Genomic DNA, 20,547 nt, shown 5'->3' with positions numbered 1-20,547 from the left:
TTTTAATGTTACTTGCTTCATCCTCAGTCGATTATTAATTTTTTTGTAACATTAATTTTTACATAACAATATTAAATTTCCTAGTTTTACACACCCATAATTAATGAGTGTCTTCGCATTTTGAGATACAATTTGTAATTAAATCCTCTTTTTTTTTCAAATTTACAGATTTTGCGGTAAACTTTAAAGTGCCAAGTTGAGAAACATGTCTTTGTTCAACAGCAGTTACAATTCTCGTTTAATACGTCTCATTATCGAAATTAATCGAGCAAAAGAGAAATTGTATTTAAAAAATATTTAAAACGATAACGAGAAAAGAGGGAATTTTCAGTTTTCCACGTTTAAATCTGCTGCTCATAATTACGACGAAAGATGGCATGTATGTGCTTCCATCTACTATCGTTTTACGGAGATATTCTTTCGAAAATACTGATTGGCTGTCGAGGCAATGGATGGCCAATCACCGATCAGCATAAACCTGGCATATATCAGATTGATTGAATTTGAAAGGGGTTTTGTTTACCGGTTCGCATTACTTTTATCATCTGCAGCGATAAATTACCGAAGGAAATGAAGGAATAGCCGAGTTGATTTTCAAATGAATGCTTGAACGCTTGAGATGGTAATAATTTATAGGATACTTCTATTTTTTTTGCTTATTAATGTGTTATTTCTGGAAACTTCAATTCAAAATGATACGAAACATGGGGGTTATGTGTGTCATGTGCCTATAACTTATTGATAAAATAATTAATTCAGAATGAGAGAAGGAAAGACGAGAGTCTATTCAATTAAATGAATTGAAGTATCCATTTGTCTGATCGAATCTATATTTTAGTGATGTAACAAAATTGCTAAGTAACAAATAAAGTGGATTGTGTACTTGTATCTTGTACCTACACAATGTATCTCTTTTTTTTTGCATGCACGCAAGATTCGATCATCGGCGCCTAGTCAAAGGGGGAAACGGCCTCTGCTCTTGGATCTACCGCACAACATTGTGGAATTGACTCCGTCCGAAAATTATACACAGGCGTCGAAAAGAAGAACCTGCAAGAATGTCAAGGATATACAGATATCGGAACGCAAATCTGTTCCCCTTTCTGACAATGGCGTTTGCACGATGCAGAAAATAGTATCCGAGCACGTAAGTCCACTTATAAATGGCAATCTTTATTTTATATTGTTATTAGTTTCGTTGCTGTAGAGGTAACATATGACTTATTGATTAGGAAGAGAGAGTGAGGAAGCTTCTCAGTAAACCCTTTCAAATACCAATACCTGGTTACCAATTGTCCGGACGAGTTCTTGGATTACGTCTGCCAGGACCACGCAGGTCGTTGCATGATCCTGACGAACCCAACGCATTGATTGTCTATTCACCACCAGAATTATCGGAGCACGATAGACTGAAAGTAGATACGTATGTACAATGCACATTTGTACTGTGCTCCTATTGCAGTTCGCAGTTTTATTAAGATAATATATTTCGAGACCAAGCAGATTGTAATTACATGTTTAATTTTTGCAGATGCAAGCAGCTCGTACACGTAGTTGTGGATCCCATACTGTGCAATGTATTACGACCGCATCAACGCGAAGGCGTGAAATTTATGTACGAATGTGTCACGGGCAAACGTATAGAGAACGCATACGGCTGCATCATGGCAGACGAAATGGGCCTCGGCAAAACGCTGCAGTGCATAACTCTGTTGTGGACATTGTTGAAGCAAGGTAAAGTGTCGTAAGGTTATCAACAAAATTAGAAAATAGAACGAACGGTTACAAAAATTGGAAGACACTTGTGTTATGCGTAGGACCGGAGGCTAAACCACTAATAGAGAAAGCAATTATAGTCGCGCCCAGTTCTTTGGTGAAGAACTGGGACAACGAAATTAATAAGTGGCTGAAAAACATGGTCAACACTGTCGCTATCGACGGAGGAAAGAAAGCGGAGATTGACCAGAAACTCATCCGTTTTATGAAAACCTACGGCAGATGCGTGACGCCCATTCTCATTATAAGTTACGAGACGTTTCGTTTACACGCACACGTCCTGCATCAGGACGAAGTGGGCCTGGTATTGTGCGACGAGGGTCACCGCTTGAAGAATTCTGAAAATCTAACGTACCAATCCTTAATGGGTTTGAAAGCCAGGAGAAGAGTGTTGCTCAGCGGCACGCCCATACAAAATGATCTTCTGGAGTATTTTTCCCTCGTACACTTCGTTAATCAAGGATTATTAGGAACTGCACAGGTAAACAATAGTCGGCTATTATCATGTATGAAATTGCTGTTGTAATATACGTATTACAGCTTGTAACACTGGAATTATCCTTTCAGGAATTTCGAAGAAGGTATGAGACGCCCATATTACGTGGCCAAGACGCAGCTGCGACTGACGCGGAACGTGAAGTCGCTGAGGAACGTTTGTCTGACTTAGTATCCATTGTTAATAAATGTCTCATTAGACGTACCAGCGCTTTGCTTTCGAAATATTTGCCATTGAAGTACGAGCTCGTGGTATGCATAAAAATGGGAGAACTGCAAACGCGTCTCTACAAGAATTTCATACAGAGTGATAGTATAAAAAGATCTATGGAAGGTACAGTTTTAACTTTTTAACTAACAATTATTGAGATGGAGTAAATATCACTTATTAGAAATAAAATATATTTCGTATTCCTTGTATAGAAAAAGATAATTCAAAGAAGGGAGGCAGTTTGTCGGCTTTGGCCGCCATAACTCTCTTAAAGAAGCTGTGCAATCATCCCGACTTGATATACGATAAAATCATGGAAAAGGCAGAGGGACTTGAGAGAGCTGCATCTTTGTTACCGCCAAATTACTCGACAAGGTAAGATTAATTTATTATTTGATGAACGATTGACGATTTATTATTTGAGTCAGACTTGATAAACGAGTAATTTTTATTTTAGAGTGCTGTTACCAGAATTATCGGGCAAACTGATGGTTCTCGATTGCCTCCTAGCGTCTATTAAAACCACAACGAACGACAAAATAGTACTAGTGTCCAATTATACGCAGACCCTCGATTTGTTCGAGAAACTCTGCCACAAACGTTCATACAATTACGTGAGGCTCGACGGTACGATGACGATTAAGAAAAGAGCGAAAGTAGTCGAGAATTTTAACAGTGACAGCAGCAACGATTTCATCTTTATGCTCAGTTCGAAAGCCGGTGGATGCGGCTTGAATCTCATCGGCGCGAATCGTCTCGTCATGTTCGATCCAGATTGGAATCCCGCAAACGATGACCAAGCGATGGCCAGAGTCTGGAGAGACGGTCAGAAGAAACCGTGCTTCGTCTATCGTTTTCTTTCTGTTAGTAATAGAATAACAATATTTTTATCGAACAATAACTAATATAAAATATTTGTTTAGTAGATATGAAAATTAATATTACGTTTATATATAAATAATTAAGTCGTTAATATGTATTAAATAAACGAGATATACATTTTATATTTCCAGACTGGAACGATAGAGGAAAAAATTTTCCAGAGACAAGCCCATAAGAAAGCATTGAGTTCTACGGTGGTCGATCAAGAGGACGACGTGGCGAGACATTTCACCATAAACGATTTGCGTGATTTATTCAAATTGGAGGAGAATACGGTTTCTGATACGCACGCAAAGTATAAAATCATTCAAACTGTTATTTAAAAAACATTTTATATACATCTGATACATGAATAATGACTATTCTTCTTTAGGTTCAAATGCAAACGTTGTGTCAATGGCATCGAGGTGAAGGGTCCGTCGGAGCAATCTGATTGCAATTCCGATCTGTCCGACTGGCGACACTCGCACAATCCGCGGCATTTGCCGGACATACCGTTACGACAATGTTGGGCTAGCGGTATTTCATTTGTTTTCCATCATCGTTCACATGAACAAGTAAAATGACTCTTGTCTGACGATCTGTTAGCAATTTATTTCGAAATTTTTAAAGTAGATACATCAATGACATTGGTAAGAAATATTGTAACTGCAAGAGATTATCTTATTAAGAAATTTATTTGTTCAATGGTTTTTCTTTCTTGAAAATAAAAACAGAATCTGTAATTTTTTCTTAAATATATTAAATTTTCTTTTTTTTATTTTATTATAGACTTATTATATTTGCAATTTAGTTGATTTTGTACAAAAAGATTGTCGTAATTTTTTTTTTTTTGTAGAAATGCAGTTACAATTTATGTCAACATAAATGTGCCTTACATCTTGTGTAAATAAATTATTTTGCATACGTAAGAAAAAGATAAAATTTAGATAAAAATAAATATATTTTAATACCTTTCTCAAAATGTAAATATAAACTTTGAATACAATATTTATGATGTTAAGATTAAAAAATATTCCATTTATATAGGATGTGAAAAATTAGCATTTATATATATGCAAATTAAAATTAATATTATATATATTTTTGTTGTACATACATGTTACACATAGCTTCACTAAAATAACTGCCGTAACCAAAATAACTTAATGTTATTGAATGTTATAAAATGTTCACAACAATTTTTAAGAAAAATTTTATAGAATATTAATAGAGGACAGTTATTTGACTTATAAAATAAGACGATTATTTGATAAAATAAAACTGTTCTCTAAAATTTTGTGAATTTTTAATTTTCAAAATTTCCAAAAATATTTAAAGTTAAATAAATAGATACAATTATAAAAATTAATAACTTTTGAGACTGTGTAAATTGACTCTTATTGCTATCTAAAATTTTTTTAAGCGTTAGGTATGTAAGGTGAAATAATACAATTGAATTCATAATATTCACATTTTGATATTTTTATTCATATTCTCCGAAACAAAATTCATGTGTTTCAGCATTTTTCTATAAAAAAACAATCGATGACGTATCATTTCTTCTCTCAACAGTTTTATATATTTTTCAACAATGTTCTTTTCGCGCACGTAGTCTCTTATCTAATCGAATGGAAAACAAATTTATCGTCGGAAAGAATGCATTTACTGATACTCGGAAGAGCAAAATCAAAGTTCATTTAACGACTTAATAAATAATGTAGCTGCGCGACGTAATCAAACGCGTGTCAAAAAAAAAAAATGATTTCCAACGATGAACGACGAGCAGGCCAGGATTGTACGATCTTTCATCATCGTTCTCCGTGCTCGTCGCGCCTGGCCCGTGATTGCGCGCCTCGGGAGATGCGTCGAGTCACGCACCTGCGTTATACGCGGCCCGAATGTTTTCAGGTCGCGCAGTACGGCGCGTCACGCCTTTCACAGAAGTTCCGTATGCGGGGCAACAGCGGTGTCGGGTATTCAGGAATTCTGTCTCACGCGCGGCCGCGCAACGAGAGATCGGTTCGGCTCGCGGGCGCCGCGGCGGGACCGTGAGAAAGGGGGACGAGGAGGCGCGGTGGGTGAGCCGCGATGGAGCTTGTCGACGCGGGCGGCGTGCGGACGCGCGGCACGCGGTCACGTGAGCGGCGAGCGGGGCGCGCGATTGGCCGGGCCGCGCGTCGCTTTCCCTCCTGACCCGCTGCTCGCTTGTTCCGCCACCGCCATCCCGACGGGTTTCCGCAACGGGCGTCTGGCTGGGAGGCTCAGAATAGTTCCAGATGTGGCCATGTTTAGTTTCAATCTCCGAAGTTTTCGATCATCGTCATATAAACCGCTACATTTTTATACTGACTGCTGAGAGAGTAAATAATACGCATTTGTCCGACCGATCTCGTACTCTTCGTCTTTGCCTGCGGCTCGTTTATTTCGCTGCATCCACATGCTGTTTTAAAAAACGCCCTTGCCGAGAGATCCGAAATCTCGCGAACGACGCAGAGAGACGCGAACGAGAAAGAGAGAGAGAGAGAGAGAGAAAGAAAGGCGAAGAGACATTTGTTGTCTGTCATTGTCGCGCATTTGAACGTCGCTTCGTCGTCTCGGGACGTCGTCGCGCGGAGCCACGCGAGATCCGTGACACCTCCGGATTTTATCCGCGACTCCGAGGTTGCGAGAATTTCGTCCTCGTTCCCGGAGCGTTTCTTCACTCTCTCGGCAAGAGTCCGCGCGCATTTGCAAAAGTCCGCTCTCCGTCGCTCCCTATCTCTGTCGCTCTCGGGCCGAACGTCGTTAATACACATTTCGTCGTTATTCGGAGAAAGAGGGAGAGAGAGAGAGAGAGAGAGAAAGAGGAGGAGTAGAAAGAGCCAACGTTACTGTCGTAAAAAGAGAATCGTGCCTTCGTATGGTTTAAAGTCGCAGAAGTGAAAGCATCGTTTTATTTCGGCAAGGAGACGCCGGGGGAAAGGGGTGAACAGGACACTCTCCGTCTAAAGAGAGAAAGAGCCGCGCTTTCTTCTTCTTTCTCTCGCCCCCGCTCCTCCTCTCCTTCTCCTCCATCTTCTTTTTATCTCATTTTCCGGCGGGTTTTCGACGACGAGTACGCACGCGCGAGCGCGTTCCCATTTTCGCAGCGCGTCGCACTTCCGTTTCGGGCACGTCGCGCGCGCACACGAGGTCGCACACGCAACGACGTCACACTCAGACACACAAACGGACTACGGCGGGGGGCACCCGGGGCAGGCAAGGCAGGCAGACGGGCAGGCAAACAGGCGAGCCAGGCCGGACAGGGTGGGTAGGTAAAAGATAATCGCCACGGGAGAGACGCCCACGACGAGAGCCGCTCGTCGTCGCTGGGTCAGCCGTATGCCACGTCAGCCAGAATGACGTCGTTTTCGCGACGGCGAGGAAAGGAGGATCGTGCGATTTGACCGTATTCCAATTTTCACGCGCGACTCATTGGGCGAGAGAGAAAGAGAGAGAGAGAGACCCACGCGTAAGGGGTGAACATCTCGCTAGTGAAAGAAAAAAAAATCGAAAAGAAAAATCTGTATCCGCCGGCCAGCCGCCCTCGGTACGGGAGAGAGAAAGGGAGAAAAGCCGAGGGTAGAAAAACCAGTCGAGATAAGTGCACAGTACATATCCGCGTTCAACTCAGTTCGTAGGAGAAAAGACTTCCGAGAGAAAGGCTTGCCTGCCTCTAAACGCCTTCCAAATCCGAGCCGAGTCGATAATATCCGCGAAAATCTTTGTGAAACGAAAAGAACGTAACAAAAGCGACCCTTCCCCTCCCCCCGTGTAGAGAGGAAAAAAGGAAGAGGAAGCGTAAGTCTTCGGGGCACAAACGCAATCGGTTTCGGGAAAAAAGAGAAAGCTAGAGACACGACGGAGAAAGGGAGAGCGAACGAGAGAAAGAGAGAGAGAGAGAAAAAACGAAGCAATTTTTTTTTTACAGTTTGTTTCATATGTGGAGCGCTCATTAAGCTCTCCCAAATGCTAGCATTCGGGCGACGCAATTATTCCAGAGCAAAGACCTGTCGAGTGTGGTCGGGCGAATCGATCGTATGATCCGCCGTCTCGGCCGATCGGACGGCCGCAGTGCTGATATATAGGAAACTCGGTACTTCACTCCGGGGTACCAACGAGAGCGCATACGCACTCGATCTGCGGAACCGAAAGCGAAAATGGCAGTAGAGAGTGTTTCCGCGGCTGAGACTCTGATCCAAAGGTTTGCCTCCTAAACTATACTACTCTACCAAATAACTCTTCCGCGCGCTATGAATATTCTCTTTTTAATTACCGCCGTCGAGTACATAAAATATGTGGGACATACCGAAAGGCGAACGAAGGAGAAAATTTCGCGAGTGACTAATCATCGTTCACGCACACCTAGACATATACGTAACACGCATACTCTTTACCGTACATACAAGTTAGTATTACACACATCTCTTCTAGCTCCCCCGCTTCCTCTCTCCTCGGTGACGCATTCCCTCCTCCTCCTCCTCCCCTCTCCTCCCCCTCCCTCTCTTCATTCGTCCCGTTTCGACACGTTCCACCAGAGCGCATCGAAAAAGAGCAATATCATTTGACTTTGACGCATCTCGCGTTTCCTCTTCTATAAAATATGCTTCGCGTCGTCACGATCTTCTGTAGCTTTTTTCCCCGCTTCAAAAAAAAAGGCATCTGTCCGTTTGCTCTATTTTCTCTCTCGGGACACGGCGGATCGATTTGAAGCAAGGAAGCGGGGTGGACAGGGGGTCAAGGCCGTTCCTGCAATCCTCGTCGAAATGGCACCGCGATCATTCTCGCGACTTGCGAGCTGATTGCGATCCCGGCGGATTATTTTCAGAATTGGGTCGGGGTGCAATTTTGGCGAGAGAAAGGGAAAGAGAGAGGGGGGGAGGAGATGATACGCGGAAGAATCACCGCGCGTAATGTACTTCGGCTTGTTTTTATTTATAGAATATACCGGCGATTGTATGTAAAAGCGGCAGAATGTTTTGGCTGATTCGGATCTCGCGATCGTGAACGCGCGATAATTTTATCAAACGCAAAAATAAGATAAATATCTTAAAATTAATCTTAGATCGGCAAGTAAATATGTTTTTTAAATCTTTTGCAGTAGACATGATTTAATCAACGCGTAACTGAATCGGTCCGATCGGCTTTCGATTCGCGAGCGAATCCAAGTCGGAACGATAAAATGCTACAGAATTATAAATCGATCGTTTCCGGGTCGTTTCCGGTCGACTGCCTAGGTCTCCTTCAGCTTTTCTTTCCCTCTTTACGAAAGATCGATTACGCTCGTGTATGACAACGATGCGTGTATAGGAAGTAGGATGAAACGAATACGGAGAATCCCATTCTTCCTCCCACAATATATGCATATATCAGGTGTCTCGGATGTATCGCGTTTTGCTTTCTCGATGAAATTTCTATGATTTTCTCGATTAAACTGATTAAGTTTAATCCCCCATGAAAATGTGGCGCCAATAATCTTGCTATGAATATTAATAAAACCGTTCGGCAGTGAAGGATTCATTTGGACATACAATTATTAAGACCTTGTCATCACGTGAGCAATTTTTGCAAAGAATTCTTTTTCTCATCTTTATGATCATCGATCTAAAATCTTAATTTCAAGGATGAAACGTCCAAAATTTAATTTGAACTTTGAAGAGAGAGGAGATCAATTGTGCAAAATTAAAAGAGAAAGGCCTTGTTCGTTCTGCGGGAAAAATCGTCTCAGAATTCACAAATGAAGAGCGATAGATCTGAGTCACTCTATATGCACTCTTCCACGCCAGAACAATCGGACGCTCGTCCGAAGACCTTTAGTCTTTACCCTCTTAACACACGAGACACGCACATACGCACGGTACGCACGCAACGCTCAGCGGGCAGAGAGAGAGAGATAGAGATAGAAAAACGGAGATATTCTTCAATGAACGAGAATCGACACGCGAAGAGCTTTTCGGCGTAATATGTCTTCTTCGGCATCATCGGCTTTAATGTTGCCTTTAAATCGACTATATGTTGCAACGACGACAATGTTGAGAATGTGGTGGTTCTCCTTCGACGTTATGCTACTGTAACGCACCATGATTATGACGATTCGTCATAATGATAATGATGATCATGATCTGATGATGATGAATTGATGATAACCCGATGAGAGCGGTAAGGCAACTCCAATCTTATCTTTATTTTCGATAACCGCACCGTCCCAATTGCGATGACCTGTCTGTATATGTACATTGATCCCGATAATCGATCGATGATTTTACGGAATGGATGATTTTGCAAGTGGAAACGGGTTTATTAAGCGAAGGACGTCAGGAGGCGATGTAATCCCCGGTGAGTTCGACCCTCCGATGCCGTATAGACACGCGGAAAGGACCTTGTGCCAATTAATTAATCAGTCCGCGAGACTGTGAGCTATTATTTTTCCATCGTAAACATTCGGCGTATTATATACTTGTGGATCTATTAACGTCCGATTCTCAGATTCAAGCAACTCTTCTGCCGTTCTTTTTTAGAATTTTCGCAGTCACGCGTGTTCGTTCCCGCGCTTTCAGCAAATAGCTCCTGTCACAGGAGCCGCAGGACCTCGCCGCGCTCGATTTTCCTATCGCGCGAAAAATCTTATTGCCCGTCTGTCATTTCTATTATTAGCGGACAATATAAGAGATCGATAATTTCCGCGTTGTTGAAAATTGTAACCCGTGTATATATTTAATTATTTCGCGTTCCCCCTTCATGTATCTACACCGGACCGGAGTGTGTATGTGTGTACATATTATATGCGCGTGTTTACGCAGAACCGTGATTCTCAGCGTCTTCGGTAGCCCCGCGCGCGCACCTGCTCGTTTTCCCGCCGGATCTCGTCCATCGATCGGGCTTCTACGTCACCCGAGTGCGCAACCCCTGTTTCGCGCCGTAACGTCGCCTTCCCCCTCCCCCTCTCCTCCTCCCTTCCCGCGGTGTTCTCCTTTTCCACGGTGCGGCGGCGGATCACAGCGGATGACCGATGTTTTCGGCACGACCAGTAGCTACGACGCCGCCACGTTACAGCCCGCGCAATCCGAGCTTTCCCCTCTCCACAGGGGGCGAGAGAGAGAGAGAGAGAGAGAGAGAGAGAGAGAGAGAGAGAGAGTTTACTCCGCGCGACGTATATAGTCCGCCGACCTGTTCAATGACTGCTTGCGCTATCAATTTGACCTTGGCGACAATCGCGAGTCCGTCTTCATGAATTCGCCTTGGCGTCATTTTTAGCCCGCCGCGGCGCACGCAGGCACGCACGCACGCTTGCACGCACGAACGAACGAAAGAAACGCACGCACACGACCGCCGCCGCAACCACCACCACCACCACACACTCGTGATATAGTCCGAGACAGGCTATTATGAATTACGATGAGGTGATAACATAAGTCGAGAGATGCGCTCTCTTTCTCGTAGAAAACCATGAACATATGATTATTTCCGTTGGAAAACCTCGCGTGCGATGCGCCGCAGCTGTCACGCGAGATTGATTTTCCGAACGACCGAGAAAATGCGTTCTCCGCCGATGTGTTCGGTGTACCAACGTCGAGATGTATTCTGAGAAACGAACATCATCAGATCTTGCTCATCTTCGTATTATCAGTAATGCATGAACGATAAACTGACGAATGAAAATGAAAACGAAAACGTAAATCTTATTCTCGTTAGAGATTTTGTATATGTTTACTTAACTTATCGCGCACGAAGGAGGGTCATAGTTGTGTACATACATATATATACGGAGACTGTATTTCAGTGACTCGGTATTTTATGTTCCATTATTTTATTACATAACGATGAATAATATTCCTCGGAGACGTTAAAAGCAGAAAGCTTTTCTGAATATGAAAGCAGCAATTGTCGTCGTTGCAACTGTTGAATTAGAACATCTTATAATCGTTTTAATGAAGAGATTCATAACTACATGATTACACATAAGAAAGTTACCCTTCACGCATTAAATTGAAAAATTGTTCTATATAAATTTTATTTGAATATAAGAAAATTTATAAAAGTATAGTTATTGCTAATGTGATATACAAATGTGAAATGAAAATACTTGAAGGGTTGTTTACAAATCAGGAATAACTTACGAAGCATCTGTATTGTTTGTAGACATGACCTTCATAATATTTTTCTTTTCTTTTCTCAATAGCACCGATAACGATTTGGAAGATGGAGAAATTCCATCAGACGAGGATGATGAACCAGTCATTCGTGCGGCGAATGACGCACCGGAGGTTGTCAAGCCAGCACCAAAGCCAGATACTGCGAAGAATAAGAATTTTGATGCAAAGTTTAACAAGAACAAAAAGCCGCAGGCTGCACAAGCGGGTGGCAAGCATGACCGATTTATGAAATATAAGGGTCCGACTGAAGATTGGGCTGGAGATGTCGAAAAGGCTATAAAAGCTGCGATGGAGGAGGATGCAGGGAAGAGTCAAGAAATCAAAACGAAGAACAAGAACAATAGGAACAAAGTTAGGAAACGAGTGCGCGATGAGAGAGAAGAGGATCGTAGCAAGGATCAGAAGGTATGCAAAATTCGCAATGACACATTTTATTTATATGGATGCATTAAACTTTTTTTCTGTATGAAGCGTGCTTTTGATAACCATAGACACATAGATCTTCATGACAAAATTTTTATAATACACAGAAACGAAAATTGAGCGATGACGAGAACGCGAATGAGGATGAAGATGAGATGCTGTTCGTACGAGGAGCTTCACCCATCAGGAAGGAGTCTCAAGAGAATAATTCCCCCAGGCGTACAAACGAGCATGAGAATTTTGACAACAATTCGGATTACGAGGAAAGGCCCAACATAAATCGACATCGAGAAAATGACAGCAAACGCGGTACTGGACGTGGAGGAGGTGGAGGAGGTACAGAGATCTAATTTCTATTTCTCTTAATTATCTTAACATAATCACATAATTAAAATATAATTCTTTTTATTATGATTATATAATTAAAATTATAATTTATCGATTATCAACTCTATTATCTTTTGGATTACTTTTAACGCTTCTGTGTATTTAGGGCGTCGTGGTGGCAAGAACGAACGTGGTAAGAATAAGACACGGGGCCAAATTCGAAATGATCGAAATAATCGCCGCCCGCAGAACAATGATCACCAGGATGGGGATACAATCTGCGTATATTATATGCAAGGAAAGTGTCACAGAGGGGATGATTGTCCATTCTCGCATAACGCTTTGCCACCTAGAAAGATGGAATTATGCAAGTTCTACCTTATGGATTGTTGTGCAAAACGAGACAAGTGCCTCTATATGCATCATGATTTTCCTTGCAAGTACTTTCACACAGGTTTGCCGTGCATTCAGGGCGACAATTGTAAATTTTCTCATCAGCCTTTGAACGATCAGGTACATTGTGATTTTGTAGCTGTGAAAAGAATGAAACTAGTCATATTAAATTTATTACCGAAAGTAATCCTTGGATTGATTTTGTGTTTTAGGTAAAAAATATTCTTTTGAAACACTTGGAAACTGCACCAAAGGAAATTCTTGGTGAATTTCCAAGATTAAGTAGAGAAGGTGCTATGATAATGATAAATAAAACAGCGCGTTCTCTAGCACAAGGCCAAGATACAACGAATCAAAAGATTCCTAGTCTCTTCGAATTGAATCTATCAGTACCTGTAGAAAAGACTGATGATAAAGAAGAGAAAGGTAAGCTGTCTCTTTTAATAAATGAAAATTAATTTATTTTTACTCAAAGTATCGTGATGTTACTTTGATATTCATTTCAACTCTTATAAATAATATTAAAATAATAATTGTTTGATTAAATAGAAGAACAAACAAATCAGCAAAAAAATGTGAGGGAAAGAAAGCCTTCTGGAAAGAAGACACGATGGGGATCAGATGAGGACAGAGTTCCTTACGAGCAGATTATGCTATTGCAATCAGCAAACGAACTTGGTCTTCAACTTCCAAACGCGGCGTTAGGTTTAGCCACGCAACAACAAGCGCAAATTCCTGCACCTGTAGATTTTTATAGCGAAAGAACTGCAGAATTAAATAAACCTGAAAAAACAAAAGAAGGTCATACGAAGAACTTGGAAGAAGATGTATCAGAGGAGGTATAATTTATTTATTATTGCACAAATTACATTTATAATTGTAATCGTAATTTGTATTGTAATAAATTATGATTACAATTATAGCTAAATTTGAATTAAAAAATGTAACGATTGCATAATCATCATAAAATTTATTATTTACATTTGCAGTCGAAAAAGAGGAAAGATGTCGACTTGAGGCAGTTATTGAACGCAAAGAAACTACCACCACCCGTCTATAGTATAGCTGATAAAGTAGCAAGTCTCACGAGAAATAAACTCGATGACGAAAGTGATCAGGATGAGGAATCGGAACTTGTTATCGAAGTGCCAACTGAAGATGATGATAAGGAAAAGGGAAAGCTTAATAGTAATGAACAAAGTAAGAATTGCTTATCTCATCGTAATTTTCTTCAGCTATATTTAATATATTATAGGATTTAATAACATTAAATTATTTAATTTAATAATAATAATATAAATTACTATTATATTTTTATTTCTTTACTAATTGATATTTTATACATGTGCATTGCTTTTAATCCTTTCATTCTTATAAATCTAATTTATGTAAAATGCGTATATACATATATTATGCAAATAGATAATTGAAAAAATAAATACAAATACAATTGTGTCTGTTTTTAACAGGCGAACAACAATCTCGCGACATCTCTTCCTTTATAGAGGATCACGAGACAGTGCCTTCTCACTTACCAAAGAAGGCGCAAGAATTGTTTATGCGAATACAGCAGCAACAACGCGCAGCTCAGGACAGTTTGAAAAACATGGATAACGATACCAACACACCTAATGCCGATCAAATAATCGAGGATTGGTATTCGGATGACGAGGACGACGATGATGATGACGACGAGGGAGGTAATCTTACCATAGTGGATAGTTCGAAAGATGAAATCGAGTCCACCGAGAAGACTCAGAATGTCGTTATCAAAGAAGGCTTCCAGCCTGCGACATCCACATCCAACGTACCCCAGCCGGCTGCTATTGTGGACAAATTAGGTGACCTGAGCAAGATAGACATCAGTGCCGAGGTATCCAAGTTGCTCTCCACCCTGAAGGCTCAGAGTTCCACAAGTAGCAAGACGCAACAAACGGCAAACGCGAATCAGGAGGCGAAAACTAAATCGGTGCACGAAATAAAAGCGGAGGGTGAGACATCGTCGAGTCCGAGGCGGTCACCGGGTCCGAGTTCATCAACCATGTCCGTATCCAGGGATCCACGAATGTCCCGGGATCCCAGGCAACGCCGAGAAGTTGAGCAGAAGCCGAGCAGCCCCAGCATATCTTCCGATGTGAAGAGGGAGTCACAGAAGCCCCTCAGGCTGGAAACAAGCATCTACAGTTCCGGCATCACCACGGTGGACGCGACCATGGACATCGATCTCCGTACGAGAGCGGATCAAGATCTCAGACGGCAGGACATGGACTTCCGACAGCGTTTTCAGTCTGGTGATTTCGGCGACACAGATCTGCGTGTCAAATCCGACGTGGATCTGCGGCAGATATTGAGCCTGCCGTTCAAGCCGGCGCCCGCGCATGTACCGTGCACCGAGATCGACGCAAGTATCGCGTCGCATCCGCCGATGGCATACAAGGTCTATGTAGTGGACATACCCAGACCGGATTACACTGGTCTCAAGTTAACGAAGAACGATACGCAGGTCAAGTACGATCCGCGCCTCCGCAAGATCTTCCGTATCTCCAAGCCCGAGCAACTGGCCGACTCGCCGATGTCGCCACCGCCGCAGAGCGGCGTCTGTATCAAGCTGGAAACACCGAAATCGCCGCCGCAGTGTGTTCGCTCGGATCCGCGACGGAAAACTCTCGAGGCGGCGGCTTCCAGTCAGCAGTCGTCCTCGCAGAATGTGGCCAACGCTTCGATGATGTCCAAAGGGATGGAGCCAATGGGACCTAACATGGGTCTCGGTCCCGCCAGCATGCAGGTGAGACCTGGTATGCCCAGCGGTCCGCTGCCCGGCAGCATGCCCGGTCCGGGTCCTCAGGGTATGATGGGCCCGATGGGTCCAAATCATCCGATGAACATGGGCAACATGGGTCCGATGAGGCCGATGATGAACGCTGGACCGATGCCGCCGCAGAACATGCCGCCTATGGGCATGCCACACGGTCCGACGATGGGTATGAATGGGCCTCCGATGCCACCCCAGAATCAGATGAACTTCGACCCACGTTTCAACGCGCAGCGTAACAACGGGGCTGGATTGTTAGGTCCTGGGCCGCCGGCCACCTTTGGTCCGGATAACTATGAGGGAGGACCTCCTTATCCTTGTGGCGGTGGCAATTTCAATAATTTTGGAGGACCTGGTGGCGGTGGCGGCGATCCGTTCGGTCCGAACAGTTCAAACGGACCCAACTTTGGTCCGATGGGTGGTGACGATTGGGGCAGCAGGCAGCGCGGCGGCCGTATCCGTCGGAGAAATCGCAGCAGGACCAATATGGTGACCAATAATTAAAAGGTGTACTAGGGAAAGTAGATTGTGAGCGCCTGATGATAATTCTCACAAGCGATAGAGTTCGCATGTGTATATATTATGCGTGCACGTAACACATCCGGAAACCATGTTTCGAAGTCTTTCCAATTTATGCATCAGTATAATATCAAGGCACTTTCTTGCGTAGCTCTACAGATTTATTTCTTACAAATCTATAAAAATATGTATGTAAATATTTATAAATATTCTTTACAAAAAATAATTATCTATATGTGTATCTTTGATTTATATTTATATATATATAAAATTAAATCTGTAGAATTGACTCAAGAGGAAGATTTGATGATATATTGCTGAACGTTTGACGATAGTGATCGATAGATTGAGAATTGTTGAGCGATTTAGCTTATTGTACGTAATTCTTAAATTATATTAAGTATAAATGAGAAACTTTATCGCATATAATGCTCATACACGTGCAATTTTCCTTTGGAGTATCACACGAAAGTCAGTGTATTCCAACATTCGGAACATACCGGATCCATCACTCTTGTTTATAATTCGTTGCATAATTCTCAAGAATATTAATTAGACACGTAAGTCCATAATGTAAGAGATATTTATACATAGACAATGACGAATGTGTATCCACTCGTTTACAATAAATAGATTCTACGAAAAGACACTTAGCACACGTAAGTCGCGCGCCGAAGTAATTAATCGAGAATGAAGAAACGAGCATGTGAGACGTTCAGCGGACAGAGACGATTGAATCGATAATTTCGTTGTCTTCCACAAAGTGACATGTAGACGCCCCGCGGTCTCTCGAGACCCGCGCGTTATCTCTTTCACGATTTGGCACCTGCGATTCGTAAATCGACATTGTCCATTTACGTGTCGCGGAGATGTAGGGATTCTAAGGTGAAACTGCAATATTTTGTAAAGAAAGAAATGAATGTATACCGATTTTGCAAAACATGTAACGAAGTACTTTTCTACGCTTTAAAAAAAAACAGGAAGGTACGCGAGTATGTGTAGATTCCAATATTACTTCGAGTGATTTTATCGTGGGAATATGCAAATCATGTCGAAGTATATATATAATATTCTGTACTCTCGCACACCTCCGATGCAGGTTAATTACTTAGATCCTTCACTGATTTTTTTAGTAGTACAGACCTGCGTGTCTGAACTTAAATGCTCTGCGACAATGCAGAAATTTCTATAGCCGTACGTTATTTAAGATCAATCTAAGAATAAATACAGAATATTAAGACTTACGCTGAATTAAATCTTATTCGATGTTAATCTACATATTTTTCTTTATTATTATTGCTACATTATATATAGATATAGAGCGAAAATTACATTTGTAAAGAGTAAAGTTTATTATTATATTATATATAGCAAGATTTTTGTACAGACGAGAGTTGTTGATTCAAACGCAAACTTTTCGGTTTGTTTCAATGATGTAAATACCGCTGTATTAACTCTGTGCACTTTTTAAAATACAATTATATGGTAAACGTCTATATATGAGAAATGGAAAATTTTTGTACAATATACGACCTATATGAAAAGTTGTATTACTTTTTTCTAATACTCGCGATTGATTTTTTATTTTAAATTTGGACGAGAATAGGCGATGACTCCAATTGCAAGATTTCAGTCCTTAATGTATGATAGAACTTAGGGGGTCAGCTCGTATTGTCGATAGATCCAATCTTGCATCCATCTCATCGTCTAACTCTCCTACTATTGCTCTGAAAAAGCAGCACAACGTGATTAAGTGATGTGAAATTTTTAACGAATACTTATGTTACATATTTATTTTCACATAAATGTTAGCGCAAAGTAAAATTATTTTTCTATATTTTTCTAGTAACGAATAATGTAATAATAAAAGGAACAATCATATTGCAATTATGATTATTGAAACTACTTTGTGTATTTATCTCAAGAGGCTATACTGACACGTTATCGCCTCTGATAATGTGTAAACCCAAGACAACCTGCTCCACTCCTTGCGTAGTGCTGTATACACGTTCATGTGATTCGTCCAAAATTAGATTGATAGTCTGATCGAAACCTTTTAGTGTGCCCTAAGACAAAAGTTCTGCTTGAAGAATCATTACGATGGATATTGAAGTTGCAGTTTCTGATATTAAAATTTTATTCTTTTGCCAGGGTGCAATTATTTAAAGTTTTGAAATGTAAAATGCAATTGTGAAACATTCTGAAAGAATATGTAGTCAAATTTTTGAAGCACAAAATATATTGATAAGGTATTATTAAAGATCTGCAATGATTAACATTGTATTGATATTTCATATTTTTTAGCAAGTATAATTACATTCTGCCGATAAATAAAACTTTAATATCAAAGATCGTATGAATATTTTGTAAAAATACTTTCAATAATCCTGAATGTTATATGAAACGTAAACATAGTATATTCTACTGTTCACCGCAATTACATTTGCGAGCAAAGTACAAAGGAATTATGAAAGCCTTTAACTTGTATATGTATGTAAATCGAAATAATCGTGATTTTGCGAATTTGTGTACTTACAATAAAATTCCTACCGTCCGATGTGATGATGGAAACTGTGTCTGAATCGGTTTGTTAAAGGTTAATACATTTATGTTATGCTCGTCACAACTTAGTCGAACAATAAATTGTTACGATAAAAAGGATACGATTCACGTAGCTCTCCAGTCCTGACGCCATTATTTATTGTCGCACACAGCTGCCTGCCTAAATATCGATATAAAACCGCATAAATACGTTAGCGGTCATCAGTTTTCACGAATGTAGATTGTAGGTTAGGTTAGCGATTATGTAGCAACGATGTCGGAATACTCGGAGTCGAGGTGAGGACACGTGTAGCGTACAATATATAGTAGCAAACAACGCGCGGCGCGTGGCGTTACTCGGCGTTACTGCAAATATGAATCGAAATAAATCGAACTTCCACGTCCGATCATAGACTGTACAAATAGAACGAGCTACGGAGCTCGCGTGCAAACACACTTTAGTGGAGAAAGCAAGCTTAAATCGAGGGAAAATCCAATCCTGGAGGTCTTTCTGTCTCTCTCGTTTCCCTTTGCGAAATAAGCCGCATTCATTCTGATTTTATATTCAAAGATCATTCAATTATATTCATACAGAATTATATTCATAGGCGACCTACAATTTTACAGGTCGGTTTTGAACGATCTTGCTTTCTAAAGTCTTCCCCCCCTGCACATCCCATTAAATTATCTAATTAATTTAATCGACAGTTAAAAAGATTACTTTTTTTTTATAAATGATTGTCCGATAAATCTGTCATGGAAAAAGTTGCGATGTAGAACGCCATTTGTAATTGTTTTCCGTTTTTTTTAATGTATTTTTACACAAATTTCACTTCCGATATTTTACATTATCATTTAGCTCTTTCTCATATAAGGTCTGTTTTTTATAGCTGAACTGGCTACACTAGTTCAGAGTTTATCTTTCTTCTTCCAACGTAGAAAGAGAAAGATGAATTAGTGCAGCAGTTCGGTTATAAAAAACAGGCCTATATTTTTAAATCTCGAATTTAATGTTATCATCTGGTTTGTTTATCCGCTTATTTCGACAGAAACGACGGAGTTGCTATTGGTTTCACCGCGCCGACGCGAGATGTCGCTACCGTGAAGTTGGTGGCGTTGGCGCGCCAGCCGCGCGCCGGGCATTCGCCTCATTCGCTATTTGGCGCGCGAAGTGGCGCGAAGCGCGACATGTTCAGGCGCAGTCGGGGCGGTTTTCGAACGTCGGTCGACGGCCCGTCGGGAGCTTCGTCGAGTCGCCGAGGGACGAGGTAATAATCCTTTTAATACGACGGATTAAAAAGCCGCCCGGATCGATCGCCGTCCCGTTGCGGGCTTTTACCGCCGCGCGGTCGGCCCGTGATCGCGGGACGCGCTTTACCGTTTGCGCGCCGGCACACGACACTAATTCGCGTCCGAATTTGCATGCCGTTTCAATGCGGCACGGGATATCGACTGCCGCGCCGGAGGCTTTCACCGGCTTTCACCGCGGCTCCCCTCAGGTAAATTGTTTTCTTTTCATTTCGTATTGGTGTGTGCTCTGGTGCGCGCCGGGAGCACATCTCGGCGTTGTCCCGCTGATCGGACATATAATCCGCATTTTCCACTCCGCGCCCCTCCGCCGTGACTTGACTCGATTTTGTCTCTCCGTTCCAGGATTTTCGCTACGCGAAAAGTTTCGAGAGACTTCCAGCTCACGGACGCATATAAATTTCGCTCGGATAACCGCGCCGCGGAGTCGGAAGTAAGAAGGAGCAAAGGTACTATAACAAAATATGAAATATGCGACAGTCACACAAGTTTCGTATCTCTCAAATTGATATTTTATCCGCGCGAATCGAAGTCGCCGCTTATCGGGCACGCGGTCGCGCGGCCGAGAGGATAGGCGAAAAACGACGAAAGCGCCATTCACAAAATGGCCATCCCGTTTTATTCGCCGTGATTTACGACGAGATTTAAGCGCGACTCGAGCCGCTGCTGACTATTATTGATTCCGCTAATGAAATCGGCGTTTTAAA

At 41.7% G+C, this 20,547-nt stretch overlaps 3 protein-coding genes across 8 annotated transcripts; 2 read left to right on the top strand and 1 right to left on the bottom strand.

Annotated features, from left to right (window-relative positions):
- Positions 1-59: 59 nt before the first annotated feature.
- LOC105457704 (DNA repair and recombination protein RAD54-like) lies at positions 60-4,089 on the top strand. Its single transcript, XM_011702539.1, has 10 exons — positions 60-622; positions 935-1,147; positions 1,233-1,423; positions 1,532-1,734; positions 1,818-2,257; positions 2,344-2,605; positions 2,695-2,857; positions 2,940-3,345; positions 3,496-3,659; positions 3,738-4,089. Exons 1-10 carry the CDS (start codon positions 620-622, stop codon positions 3,928-3,930), a joined length of 2,238 nt encoding a protein of 745 aa, XP_011700841.1. The 5' UTR covers positions 60-619; the 3' UTR covers positions 3,931-4,089.
- Positions 4,090-5,615: 1,526 nt separating this feature from the next.
- On the top strand, positions 5,616-17,535 carry LOC105457701 (protein suppressor of sable). 6 transcript variants are annotated; one of them, XM_011702533.1, is made up of 9 exons: positions 5,616-5,706; positions 7,296-7,568; positions 11,544-11,922; positions 12,048-12,276; positions 12,434-12,780; positions 12,873-13,086; positions 13,210-13,499; positions 13,650-13,860; positions 14,130-17,535. In XM_011702533.1, exons 2-9 carry the CDS (start codon positions 7,525-7,527, stop codon positions 15,974-15,976), a joined length of 3,561 nt encoding a protein of 1,186 aa, XP_011700835.1. In that variant the 5' UTR covers positions 5,616-5,706; positions 7,296-7,524; the 3' UTR covers positions 15,977-17,535. The 6 variants fall into 6 exon arrangements, with proteins under 6 accessions (XP_011700835.1, XP_011700836.1, XP_011700834.1 ...); XM_011702534.1 differs by lacking the exon at positions 5,616-5,706 and adding an exon at positions 6,589-7,165; XM_011702532.1 differs by lacking the exon at positions 5,616-5,706 and having other exon boundaries at positions 6,589-7,568.
- Positions 17,320-18,996, bottom strand: LOC105457703 (U6 snRNA-associated Sm-like protein LSm8). Its single transcript, XM_011702538.1, has 4 exons — positions 18,656-18,996; positions 18,528-18,568; positions 17,930-18,057; positions 17,320-17,718 (listed from the first exon to the last, which is right to left on the bottom strand). Exons 1-4 carry the CDS (start codon positions 18,684-18,686, stop codon positions 17,628-17,630), a joined length of 291 nt encoding a protein of 96 aa, XP_011700840.1. The 5' UTR covers positions 18,687-18,996; the 3' UTR covers positions 17,320-17,627.
- Positions 18,997-20,547: the final 1,551 nt, after the last annotated feature.

The sequence above is a fragment of the Wasmannia auropunctata genome, unplaced genomic scaffold, assembly GCF_000956235.1.
Source record: "Wasmannia auropunctata unplaced genomic scaffold, wasmannia.A_1.0 LD335163.1, whole genome shotgun sequence".
Lineage (NCBI taxonomy): Eukaryota > Metazoa > Arthropoda > Insecta > Hymenoptera > Formicidae > Wasmannia > Wasmannia auropunctata.
The sequence above is the reverse complement of the archived record's forward strand: the minus strand, read 5'-3'. Positions and strand labels throughout refer to the sequence as shown.

Excerpts from the sequence above, each read along its gene's own strand:
- LOC105457703 (XM_011702538.1), bottom strand. The coding sequence starts at position 18,686 with ATGGCGTCAGGACTGGAGAGCTACGTGAATC. Across the intron at positions 18,569-18,655 it reads ACTGGAGAGCTACGTGAATC|ACACAGTTTCCATCATCACA; the intron begins GTATCCTTTTTA and ends AAACCGATTCAG. Across the intron at positions 18,058-18,527 it reads CGGACGGTAGGAATTTTATT|GGCACACTAAAAGGTTTCGA; the intron begins GTAAGTACACAA and ends CTTTTGTCTTAG.
- LOC105457701 (XM_011702531.1), top strand. The coding sequence starts at position 9,102 with ATGAAGAGCGATAGATCTGAGTCACTCTATATGCACTCTTCCACGCCA. Across the intron at positions 13,500-13,649 it reads AAGAAGATGTATCAGAGGAG|TCGAAAAAGAGGAAAGATGT; the intron begins GTATAATTTATT and ends TTACATTTGCAG. Across the intron at positions 13,861-14,129 it reads GCTTAATAGTAATGAACAAA|GCGAACAACAATCTCGCGAC; the intron begins GTAAGAATTGCT and ends TGTTTTTAACAG.
- LOC105457704 (XM_011702539.1), top strand. Across the intron at positions 1,148-1,232 it reads AGAAAATAGTATCCGAGCAC|GAAGAGAGAGTGAGGAAGCT; the intron begins GTAAGTCCACTT and ends CTTATTGATTAG. Across the intron at positions 3,660-3,737 it reads GTTTCTGATACGCACGCAAA|GTTCAAATGCAAACGTTGTG; the intron begins GTATAAAATCAT and ends ATTCTTCTTTAG.